A 13243-nucleotide genomic window follows, 5' to 3' on the forward strand; every position below is an offset into this window, starting at 1 on the left:
GGCATGTGGGATCTTCCCGGACCGGAGCACGAACCCGTGTCCCCTGCATCGGCAGGCGGACTCTCAACCACTGCGCCACCAGGGAAGCCCCACTGTCTGTTTTTTTTTGCTTTTGTTTTTTTGCTGCCCTTTGCCTCATGCGGGATCTTAGTTCCCCGAGCAGGGATTGAACCTGTGCCCCCTATATTGGACGCATGGAGTCTTAACCTCTGGACCACTCTCTGTTACTTTTTGACATTAATTTAAGGCTATGAATTTCTTTTTAAGAATAACTTAGCAGTATCACACGATTTTTAAAAATCAACTTTATTATATAATTTACATAAAGTTCACATTTTTTTACCAGTGCAGGTCGATGATTGTTGACAAATGTATGTACCCACGTTATCATCACCCTAATCAAGATACAGAAAATATCCATTTTCCCAGAAAGTTCTCTCATGCCTCTTTGTAGTCAATTTTCCAGGCAACCACTGAACTGATTTCTGTCATTATAGGTTAGCTTTGCCTGTTCTAGCATTTTATATAAATGGAATTATACAACACATATTCTTTTGTCTTTGGCCTCTTGCTCAGCATAATGTCTGTGAGATTCATATGTATTGTTGCATATGATCATAGTTTGTTCTTTTTTATTGCTGAGTAGTATTCCAATTGCATGAATATATTACCCCTTGTTTATACATTTATCTGTTGGTGGACATTTAATCTTATTAATGAACCTGCTCTGAACATTCCTGTAAAGTTGATTTTTTAAAAAAATTAGAGATATGTTTTTCATTTATTTTATTTTATTTTTATTTATTTTATTTTTTTGGCTGCATCAGGTCTTCGTTGCCGTGCACAGGCTTCTCTCTTGTTGTGGCATGCAGGCTTCTCTCTAGTTGTGATGTGCGGGCTCCAGGGCACGTGAGCTCTGTAGTTGTGGTGCACAGGGTCCAGAGCGCTCTCTCGTTGATGCACGCAAGCTCAGTAGTTGTGGCATGTGGGCTTAGTTGCCCCGCGGCATGTGGGATCTTAGCTCCCCAACCAGAGATCGAATCCGTGTCCCCTGCATTGGAAGGTGGATTCTTTACTGCTGGACCACCAGGGAAGTCCCTGTTTTCATTTCTTTTAGATAAAATATCAATAAGTGAATTACTGGGTCATATGGTAGGTGTATGTTTAACTTTATAAGAAACTGCCAAAATGTTTTCCAACATGACTGTACCTCTTCACACTCCTGTCAGTAGTACGTGAGAGTTCCAGGTGCCCCTCACCACAATGAGACCAGCTACCATCCATCACCATACAAAATTGTTACAGCATTATTGACTGTATTCCCTATGTGTACATTACATCCCCATGACTTATTTATTTTATAGCTGGAAGTTTGTACCTCTTAATCCCCTTCGCCTATTTCCTCTGTCTCCCCATACCCCCTCTGACAACCACCAGTTTGTTCTCTGTATCTATGAGTCTATTTCTGTTTCATTTTGTTTGTTCCTTTGTTTTGTTTTTTAGATTCCACATACAAGTGAAATATGGTATTTGTTTTTCTCTGACTTATTTCACTTATACCCGCCAGGTCGATCCATGTTGCAACAAATAGCAAGATTTCATTCTTTTTCATTGTTGCGCAGCATTCTCCGCCTCTGGAATCTTGTCCCTTCAACTCCTGGTTGTCTCAGCATCTCTTCAATGCCTTCAAAAGAGTTTTGTTGTTGTTTGTTTGTTTAAATTTGCTAACATATTCCTAGCTGTTCTTGGTGCCACCTTTGGTTTGCCTCAAGCTATTCCGTCTTAGCTGGAAGCAGAAGCACCAAGCCAACATTAAAAAAAAAAAAAGTGTGTGTGTTTTTTTGAGATATAATTCACCACTTTAAAGTATACAGTTCAGTGGTTTTTAGTATATTCACAAGGCTGTGCAACCATCTCCACTTTCTAATATCAGAACATCCTCACCACCCCAAAAAGAAACTCTGTTACCTGTAAGCAGACACTCCTATTATCCTCTCCCTCAGCCCTTGGCAACCACTGTCCTACTTTCTGTCTGTATAGATGTACCTGTTCTGTGCATTTCTGTAAATGGAATCATACAATATTTGTATGTGTCTAACTTTTGTGTCTAACTTTAACTTAGCATAATAACTAAGTCAACTCTGCGTGTGTGGTAAAATATATGTAACATAAAATTTAGCATTTTAGCTATTTTTAAGTGTACAATACTCTGGCATTAAGTACATTCACATTGTTGTTGCAACCATCACCACTGTCTATCACCAAAATGTTTTCATCATCCCATTCTGAAACTCTGTACCCATTAAACAATTACTCCCCATTCCCTTCTCCCCCCAGCCCTTGGGAACCTTGAGAACCACGATTCTACATTCTGTCTCTATGATTTTAACTACTGTAAGTACCTCATATAAGTGGAGTCATATAGTATTTGTCTTTTTGTAACTGGCTTGTTTCACTTAACATAATGTCCTGATTTATCCATGTGGTAGCATGTGTCAGAATTTCCTTCCTTTTGTAAGGAATAATATTCCATTGTATGTATATATCACATTTTGCTTGTCCTTTCCTCTGTCTGTGGGTACTTGGGCTGCTGTGAACGTGAATGTATAAATATTTCTTTGAGACCCTACTTTCAGTTCTTTTGAGTGTGTATCTAAAAGTGGAATGGCTAGATCATATGGTAATTCTATGTTTAATTTTTTGAGGAATTGCCATACTGTTTTCCACAGCAGCTGTACCATTTTACATTCCCACCAACAGTGTATAAGGGTTCTAATTTCTCCACATCCTTGCTAACACTTGTTTTTTTAATAGTAGCTGTCCTAATGGGTGTGAGATGGTATGTTATTGTAGTTTTGATTTACATTTCACTAATGATTAGTGATGCCGAACATCTTGTCATGTGCTTTTTGGCCATTCGTATATCTTCTTTGGGGAAATGACTGTTCATATCCTTTGCCCATTTTTTAATCAGTTTTTTCTTTTGTTATTGAGTTTTAAGAGGTCTCTTTGTGTTCTGGGTATTAATTCCTTAATAAATATATAATTTGCAAATTCTATGTGTTGCCATTTCACTCTGTTCATAGTGTCTTTTTTTTTTAATTTATTTAATTTTGGCTGCGTTGGGTCTTCATGCTGCACAGGCTTTCTCTAGTTGCGGCGAGTGGGGGCTACTCTTCGTTGCGTTGCGCAGGCTTCTCATTGTGGTGGCTTCTTTTGTTGCAGAGCATGGGCTCTAGGTGCACGGGCTTCAGTAGATGTGGCTTGCAGGCTCTAGAGTGCAGGCTCAGTAGTTGTGGCACATGGGCTTAATTGCTCCATGGCATGTGGGATCTTCCTGGACCAGGGCTTGAACCTGGCAGGCGGCTTCTTAACTACTGCACCACCAGGGAAGCCCTGTTCATAGTGTCTTTTGATGTGCAAAATTTTAAAGTTTTCATGAAGTCCAGTTTGTTTGTTTGTTTCTCTTTTATTGCTTGTGCCTTTGGTGTCATATCTAAGAAATCATTGCCAAATCCAATGTCATGAAGTTTTCCCCCTATGTTTTTCTTCTAAGAGTTTTGTAGTTTTAGGCTTTACAGTTAGGTCTTTGATCCATTTTTAGTTAATTTTTGTATATGGTAAGGGTCCAGTTTCATTTTTCTGCATGTGGATATCCAGCTTCCTGGTACCATTTGGCAAAGTAACTGCCCTTTTCCTATAGAATGGTATTGGCAGTTTTGTTGAAAATCATTTTGGCCATATATGTGAGAGTTTATTTCTGGGCTCTATTCTATTGCATTGGTCTATATATCTCTATTTATGCCAGTATCACACTGTTTTGATTACTGTAGCTTTGTTGCAAGTTTTGAAATCAGGAATTGTGAGTCCTCCACCTTTGTTCGTTTTCAGGATTGTTTCTGCCTGTTTTTGTAAATAAAGTTTTACTGGAACAGAGCTGCACTCATTCACTCATTTGTTTATGTATGGTTGCTTTTGAGCTACAACAGCAAAGTTGAGTAGTTGCAACAGAGACCTTATGGCCCACAAAATCTAAAGTATTTACTCTCTGACTCTTTATAGAAAAAGCTTCCCAATCCCTGAACATTAATACTCTTTGCTCATTTCCCCAGCTGTAGTGGATTATACCACAGATATGTAAATCAAAAGGAAAAATAATTCATACAAGGGTGCTTATGCCAGTATAGATGTGAATGAAAAATAAAGTACAGCCCAAATGCCCATCTGCAGGGGAATGACAAAATATTCTGTGGTATGCTGTTAGCTTGCATTAAAATGACATGTGGACTATATCAAAGAAATATTTATATATAAAACAAGTGATTAAAACTAGAACACAAGGGCTTCCCTGGTGGCGCAGTGGTTGAGAGTCCGCCTGCCAGTGCAGGGAACACGGGTTCGTGCCCTGGTCCGGGAAGATCCCACATGCCGTGGAGCGGCTGGGCCCGTGAGCCATGGCCGCTGAGCCTGTGCTTCCGGAGCGTGTGCTCCACAACGGGAGAGGCCACAACAGGGAGAGGCCCGTGTACTGCAAAAAAAAAAAAAAAAAAAAGTAGAACACAAAATGATGTGTATTTGTTGATTACCAGTATAAAATAAATGTATATTAACAAATGTGGAAAAGTTGAGACCTAAATAGTTTAGAGGTTAGTGCCTGTTACATTTTATTTTCCATTAAAACTTCTAAAGTTAAAAAAACTGTAAATTTTTTATTCTGGAAAATCTCAAACATAATAAAAAAATAGACATAGTTTTGTTGTTTTCTTTTGTTTTTTTGTGGTATGCAGGCCTCTCACTGTTGTGGCCTGTCCCGTTGCGGAGCACAGGCTCCGGACACGCAGGCTCAGCGGCCATGGCTCACGGGCCTAGCCGCTCTGCGGCATGTGGGATCTTCCCGGACCGGGGCACGAACCCGTGTCCCCTGCATCGGCAGGCGGACTCTCAACCACTGCGCCACCAGGGAAGCCCGAGACATAGTTTTAAAAAATGTAAAATGAACCTTGTGTTGCCAGTACTCTTTTCAGTCATTATAAATACAGGGCTAGTCTTGTTTCATCTGTTCCACCACAATCTTGGGTTATTTGGAAGTACTAGTTCCTTATAAGATTTTATCTATAAAAACTTCAGAGTGTATTTAACCTGTTCTTTAATATATAAAGTCCCTAAAAAACAAACACACAAACAAAATGAAACAAACATCATACCTTTATCATACCTAATTTTTTAAAATCAATAATTCCTTATATCATAAAATATCCAGATAATCCCTGATTATCTTTAAAAAATATTTTTACTGTTAATTTATTAAAATCCCACAAGGTCTACATTTAGTTGATTTGTCTTTTAAATCTCTTTAACATATAAGCTTTTTAAGTACAGCTAAGATATAACCTACCTCTTTTTCGTTTTCTTTTTCTCCTTGCAACTTATTTATAGAAGAAAAGGATTCACTCGTTCTGCAGTTTCACACATTTCTAGACTTTGCTGATTGTACCCCTATGGTCTTGTTTATCAAGTTTAACATAGTCCTTTGTTCCCTGTATTTTTGCAAACTGGGAATGAGATATCAAGGTGTGTTCAGGTTCAGGTTCAGTGTTTTATTTTATTTTATTTTTTTATTTTTTGCTGTACACGGGCCTCTCACTGCTGTGGCCTCTCCCGTTGCGGAGCACAGGCTCCAGACGCGCAGGCTCAGCAGCCATGGCTCACGGGCCTAGCTGTTCCGCGGCATGTGGAATCCTCCTGGACCGGGGCACAAACCCATGTCCCCTGCATCGGCAGGCGGACTCTCAACCACTGCGCCACCAGGGAAGCCCAGGTTGAGTGTTTTGACACACATACATCATAGGTTGTCGTGCACATATTCTACCACATCACGTCAGGAGGTACATGGTAAGACTTGGAATCCACTGATCTTTGTTTATATAGATGAGATTGAGGAGGAAGAAGAAATGGAATAGCTGGAGAAAGGGCCCTGGAAGTGTTTGTACCTTATACCCCTAATGAATGAAATGTAAGTTTTTTTTTTTCAAAGCTACTCATTTGAGTGTCATATTTGTTGTAATGGTGTTCATAACTTGTTCCTGAGAAGCTTATGTAAGTGTTCATTGGTGTTTATATAACTCTGGTGATCACTGCTCACAGCTGGCTTGCATGAGGGAGAAAGTTCAGAGGTGTATGCCACCAGGTCTGATTCCATGATCCTGAACTTGGGTGGTAGTAGTCACTGACTTTTAAACCATGCAGACACTAATTTTCCTTTGTCAAAGCACATGTCTCTACCTCCTTGTTGAATCTTTAATCTTTTTTCCTCAGTGACTTTTGGTGGATTATACTCTAGAATTTTGGGGTGGGCTATTTTTTGAAAGTTAAATTAATTATTTCGGTTAGGTTGTAAATTCACATGGTTCAATATTCAGAAGGTACAAAAGAGCACAGTGAAAAGTTATATTTTGACTTAGGGAAATAGCAGTTGTATTATTAAGAATAGTTTAAGATGTAGTGTATATTATAATGTTATGTAGAAACCAGAAACTTCACAGTAAGCATTATGAAGCAGTAATGAAGCACTTGTAAAACACTGACTTACATGACAACAAATTTTAAATATTAGCACATCCGTAAACTAAAGCCCCTTTAACAAGCAAATAGTAGTTGTTGAACACAGAAGCTAAGGATTCAAAGAATGCTAGGTGGTAAGGAGCTGATTTAGACCTGTATCCTGTATATAAAGGAAAGGGGAAACCTGTGTCTGAACTCAGTGTGCATGAGAATTGTATATACTGTTTGATCATTTAAAAATTACTACTGTGCTTGGCTACATTCAACCCATGCCAGACAGAAATTCACAGCCAAGCCTCACAAGTTGGAATGTCTGATAGTGAATTTGTGACATTCAAAGACTATCAGGTTTTGTTCTTCCTCCTCCCAGGAACAGCCCACTCTGCAAGGTAGAAACCAGAAGAAATAAATACAATAGTTGGCAACAAGTTCCCACTGCCCAACAGATCAAGTTCAAACCCTTTAGACCGACATTCAAGGACTGCCGTCTATACTCTGACTCTGGTCTGCCTACTTTGTAGCCTTGCCTCCAGGTGTTCCTCTAAGTGGTTACTCAATAAATTTGCTTGTGAAATAGAAACAAAACAAAAGGCCTTAAGGCCAGGAGACCATCAAAGGTCATTATCTAACCAGGTCAAGGGACCCAGCAAAACACCAAGTTGAAGTGTGCCAACACAGCCCTGAGCCTGCTGTCTAGCCATCTATTCCTTTGGGAGGAAAAATTTGATGGCCTCCCAATTAGGAGGGAAGAATTCAGGGCTGTGAGTTAGGAGGAAGGTGACAATAGTACTATATGACAATGCTATGGAAGTATTAGCTCTTTGGAGGAGTGGGAGGCCTGAAGGAATGATAGTCTTTCAGGAAGACCAGGAGTTGCTGAGCTTTCCTCCTATAGGGCTTCAGATGGAAATGAGAGAGGACTGTTTAAGGAGGGTAGTGAATTTGGGAAGACAAATAGCCAGACTTGCAGTTCTACTTTGGAGCTTCTCTTTTAGTTCTCATGTTTGACTGGACACAGGAGCGATGGCACCTTGTCTCCTCAGCAGGTAGAACATGTCCATGAGCCAAGGCCACTTAACCACCCTGGACTCTGCTGTCTTTAGGAGGCCTTTTTATAAAATGCCTGCTGTGGACCTAGTGGTAATGGAGAGGGGATTGTGATATTTTAACCTCTTGCTCCTGTTAATGATATTGCAGTGTCCCGTCATGAACATTCTTTGGTCCCTCCCTTGACCATTTCCCCTTTGCTGTTCAAAAAGCAAAGGTTATCTACCTGAAATCTTTAGTGGTCTCTCTGTGTAAGAGTCAAGGAAGATGCTTCCAGTGCTGCTTCAGGGGAGTGAATCAACCTGGGCATTCACATGTGAGTGTGTGTGTGTGCATGCACACAGGTCCATACCCACCATCTCCCTCCACCCAGTTTTTACAATGGCCACATTAGCTTCCCCTCCCTACCCAAACACCAGGCAATGGGATATAGAATGCTAGGAATAAAAGGCCTTGGAATTAGTCTTCCCTGGAACAGGGATTGACTTCTGTGCCAGCATCCAAGAAACTTGGCCTATACCTCTGGTCTGTACCTAAGTTTTCCTTGGACAAGGGGCTCCTGGGAAGAGACAGGGAAGTAGTTGTTGGGTTGGAAGGCCACTCGTGCTGCTATTTTGCTTAGTTCATTTTAGCCAATATTGAACTGCATGTACTTTCCTAACCATTCCACCTTGTTTAGAGTATTCCTTTTGCTTATGCTCCTCTATCTGTCTAGAATGTTCTTTTTTTCCTTCCTTTTCTAGCTGGTGCCTACCCATTCTGTTAGATTAAACCCAAGTCTCACCTTTCCCGAGGAAGCGCCCCCATAACCAGTGATAGGCAAGACTAGATTGTGTCCTTTCCCCAAGTGTTATTGCTATTAGGCATTCCACTGTATACGTATACACATTTCCCCACGTGGACCATTCCATTGTGCCTTGGCACAGGGCCTGATACATAGCAGATGCTCAAATGTATGTTAGGCTAAACTAAAAGCAGGGGATGGGAGAGGGAACAGTGTCTGGTTTGCGTCAGTCTCAAGTGGAAAGGTTTAGAATGTGGAGGGGTGTGTGCGTGTAAGAAACACTCATTTTGTAACAACAAAATGCTGTTTTCATATGTCATTTCTGCTTCTCCCTTTGCTTTCTTATTTCTGATCTTTGGTTAGGATATATAACTGAAGTTTGAGTTCTCCATACAAATAAACACTGCTACCTGGCATGGCTGACCAAGCTCCAGAGCTTTGTGCGCTGCCAGACTGTTGAATGTGGTTGTGGGAGTATGGAGTTTGGCAGACCAGGGTTTAAAGAATAATATTTTCCATGAGAGAGCTATTTACATCCTCATTTACACATGTAGGAACTATGGCTCAGAGAAGTTGAACCCATGAACATAGAGCTAGTAAGTGACAAAGCCAGGATTTAACACCAGGATTGCCTGACTACAAAGCTTATTCTCATAACTGTCTACTCCTGTTTTCCTGCTTATTTCCTGTATACCCATAGGCAAGTCTTTTTAACTTTTTAGGACTTCAGTTTATCATATTTATTTATTTTTAAAATTTATTTATTTATTTTTGGCTGCTTTGGGTCTTCGTTTCTGCGCACAGGCTTTCTTTAGTTGCGGCGAGTGGGGCTACTCTTCGTTGTTGTACGTGGGCTTCTCATTGCGGTGGCTTCTCTTGTTGCGGAGCACGACCTCTAGGCGCACGGGCTTCAGTAGTTGTGGCACGCGGGCTTCAGTAGTTGTGGTGCTTGGGCTTAGTTGTTCCACGGCATGTGGGATCTTCCCGGACCAGGGCTCGAACCCGTGTCACCTGTATTGGCAGGCAGATTCTTCACCACTGAGCCACCAGGGAAGTCCCAGTTTATCATATTTAGAATGAAGGGAGCAAAACTTACCTTGTAGAGTTATTGTAGGAAAGAAAGAAGAAAAGAGACCAAACCCATTCTTTGTACCTGGAATAGTGGTAGTCATAGTAAAAGCAGCAGCTGTTTTATACAATGTTTACTGTGTGCCAGGCATTGTCTTAGCGCTTTATCTAGGCTATCTCATATAATCATCACCACAACCCTCTGAGACTGAGGAATAACACTACAGTTGTTATTCCCTTTTTATAATTGAGGAACAGAAAGGTTATAATAAGGGGTAGAGTTGGTGTTCACACCCCAGCAGTCTGGCTTCAGTGTCTATACTGAACCCCTATGCTCTGTTATCTCTTGGGAAACATTAGTTTCCAACTCCATGTTGTTCTAGAATCTGACATTAATATGAAAGAGACCATAGGGAACCCAGAATGGTAATAGGGCCAGGAGGGGCTACACCAAGCCATGGAAGGTGAGCAGTAACAGAATGTCTGGGACACTCATGATTCCCTGACTCAGCCACTGACTGGTGAGACGGCCCTTTGGTATTTTTTGGTGGTTGAGTGCATAGGATGATGACCCATGGTAAGTCTTTTTTTCAGCTTGGGGACATCAGCTTACTGGTTCACTCACTGAGGTCTGTGGCAGCCCTGGCCTCCCTTTACCAAAGTCTACAGGGTTGCATGTTTCTTCTTGAGTCCATACTGACATGTGTTTTTTGTTTTGTTTTGTTTTGTTTTTGCGGTACGCGGGCCTCTCGCTGTTGTGGCCTCTCCCGTTGCAGAGCACAGGCTCCGGACGCGCAGGCTCAGCGGCCATGGCTCACGGGCCCAGCCGCTCTGCGGCATGTGGGATCCTCCTGGACCGGGGCACGAACCCGTGTCCCCTGCATCGGCAGGCGGACTCTCAACCACTGCGCCACCAGGGAAGCCCTGACATGTTTTTTTAAATGTTGAATATATAAATGAGGGAGAAGGGACAAATCTCCCTTACAGAAAAATTGCAGATAATAAATGTAGATGGAAAGAGGGAAATAGAAAACCACCATTACAACACCACAGTAATAATTGCTCTAGGTAAGATCCACTGATGAATGTTATAATTAGTGGATGAAACTTTTAAGGGTATTTGTGTTCTGAAAGCCTCAAATAACACCCCCCCCAAGCTTTTTTGTATGTGGTTTTAATATATGTCCAGAAATTCTTTGATGCCCCTCCCTCCAGGAAATGGAGCTTAATTCTCTTCCCCCTGAATGTGGGCCAGGCTTAGTGATTGGCCTCTCAAGAATAAAATATGGAAAGGGAAACATAGTGATTTTACAGTGGAGAAATCTGGCAGACACCACTTCAAGGTTAATGTCACCAGTAATAAGTCATGTTGATATCATGTACCCTGATAAGATGTGATGAGAAGAGCACTTCACCTCTGTGGTATTCTTTCCTAAAAGTCATAACCCCAATCTAATCATCAGACAAACCCAAACTGGAGGACAGTGTACAAAACACCTGACCAGTACTCTTCAAAAAAGTATCAAGGTTGGGAGTTCCCTGGTGGTCCAGTGGTTTGGACTTGGCGCTGTCACTGCCGGAGCCTGGGTTCAAACTTAGGGAACTAAGATTGCACAAGTCCCTTGGTAGGGACAAAAAAAAAAAAAAAATCAACGTCATGAAAGACAAGAATAGGCTGAGAAACTGCTGCAGTTTAGGGAAGACTAAAAAGACGTGAAAGCTAAACACAATATAGTATCCTAGATAGGATCCTTTAACAGAAAAAGACTAGTGGAAAACTGGTAAATCCAAAATAACAAACAAAAATAATACCAACAAAAACCAAAACTTCCCGAGTCCTTCCTGCCTGAGAGCCAAGTGGCATGGACTAGAGCACCTCAGTTTCAGCATTTCTGTTCTTATTCTGAATTCCTCTTACCTTTGGGAAAGACCTTTTGGTTGTGTAGTGCTTGTATCTGGGAGGCTGTGGCAGACTTGGGGACAGGTCTATGTGATTGTCAAAGCCTGCCCATCCAGTGAACAGAATGCAGCTCAGCAAATGAGGAGAGGGATGTGCACATAGACCCCAGTTCTTGCTGGTGGTTGATACCACAAATGACATTCCCTCTGTCAGGAATTTCTTCCCCTTTTTCCCCTGTCCCCAAGGCAATAATACCATTAGACATTCTGTTCATCTTTCAAGTTCTCACTTACATTTTACCTCCCATATAATTCCTTGTGTGATCATACCATGAAATAGTACCTTTCATAGCCCAATTATTCTTGGTTTAGCTAATTACCTCTGGCTGAAAAATGGTACCTTAAACTTTGAAGGTCTTTAGGTCAGTTTCCCTGCCCCTCTTGTATTTAGCACACCTTGCCTTATTATGTCTAGAAAACAAACTCCTTAAAGGGAAGGAATTTAGAAATATTCCTTGAAGCATCTAGGACAGTGCTTGCCATGTTGTAATCCCTCATTAAATGGTTGGTAAATTGAATGAATCCTTTAATACACTGAAGGGAGGAGTGGTCTCCCTGTTGCCAGATGAGACTTGCTTAGAGTCATACAAATGAGTGTGAGCTGTATTGGGAACTCAGTTGTCCCTTTCTGAGTAGTCTGAGACCATGACACTTCGTCACTCTGATCATAGTGCTAAATTATATCAAGAGTGATGGCTATCATTTGTTGTGAGCCTACTCTGGGGGCCAGGCCTGGTTCTAAGCATGCACACTATTTAGTCCTCACAACAGGTCTGCAGTGTGGACATTACTATACTCATTTTATAGATAAGTCCATTGAGGTTCAGAGAGATGTAACTTGCTTTATTGGATCACCAGCTAATAAGTTGCTGAGTTGAGATTTGAACCCTGGTGTGCCTGGCATCAAAACCCACTCTTCCTCCAGTAAAGGTTGGTCCCTGGCACCTCTTTCCCTTTGTCTCTTCAGACCCATCCCTGGAAGACATGTGTGGCACTGAGTGTGCCCAGCTGGGGGAAGATGGGCAGCGGCCACCGCGGTGCACTTCAACTACCTCATCTCAGTCTGAGCCTTCAGAGCAGCTTAGGCGCCACCAAGGCAAGAGCCTTGCCTCCGAGGACCCCAAAAAGAAGAGAGCTCAGAAGCCCTCCCACATGAGGAGAAACATACGGTGAGCTATGCTCTGGGTAAGAGGGGAAGAGAGGGAGTAGAAGTATTACCTTCATTTGAAGGCTGTCAGTAGCAAAAGGACTGGTTTGAGCAAGAGAGTCCGATTTCCCAAGGAGAAAAGTATAAGTTGTGTGCCCCAATCAATAGTGAAGATGCAGCTCAGGACCACTGGGTCTGGGCTGTCAGAGGATACAGGGCTGAAGTGGATGGCACTCGAGCACCCCTGGAGAGTGTCCCACTCTTTGGAGGCCCTGGGAAGCAGCCATAGCATGCTCTGGTTGGACTCTGGTTTCTTCGTTTATTTTTTCCTTATGTCTCAAAATAAGAGGAGATAAAAGAAGTTGAGTTCTTATTTTCTTAGAACTCAACATCAGTTGGAAGACAACTGTCTGGTCCAAAGCAGGGCTTCTTCCTTGAGCTAAGAGATCAGCAGATGTGAACTTCCTTAACTATCCAAATCCCCAATAGTCCTTTCTTCTACCAATGACAATTTTGCTGTTGAAAGGAGATAAATATTTTTTTCCTCCTACCCTCATTTTTTTTTTAAACATAATGATGACTTGAAAATTTACTTTAAGTTTGGGAAATAAGGATGTAGAATCATCCATAATCCTACTTTCCCGTATAACACCTCTGTTTTTTATACTGCTTTCCAG

At 41.6% G+C, this 13243-nt stretch overlaps 1 protein-coding gene across 3 annotated transcripts in view; it reads left to right on the top strand.

The window, feature by feature from the left end:
• The window catches only part of RAD54L2 (RAD54 like 2), an 88079-nt gene that overhangs the window by 51185 nt on the left and 23651 nt on the right, over positions 1-13243 (top strand). For all 3 annotated transcript variants that reach the window (XM_029244049.1, XM_029244051.1, XM_029244050.1), the window contains one exon: positions 12387-12588. In XM_029244049.1, the coding sequence (XP_029099882.1) occupies positions 12387-12588 (202 nt within the window). The remainder of the gene's footprint in view (positions 1-12386; positions 12589-13243) is intronic.

Source organism: Monodon monoceros, unplaced genomic scaffold, assembly GCF_005190385.1.
Source record: "Monodon monoceros isolate NGI ecotype Baffin Bay Population unplaced genomic scaffold, NGI_Narwhal_1 Super_Scaffold_3, whole genome shotgun sequence".
NCBI lineage: Eukaryota > Metazoa > Chordata > Mammalia > Artiodactyla > Monodontidae > Monodon > Monodon monoceros.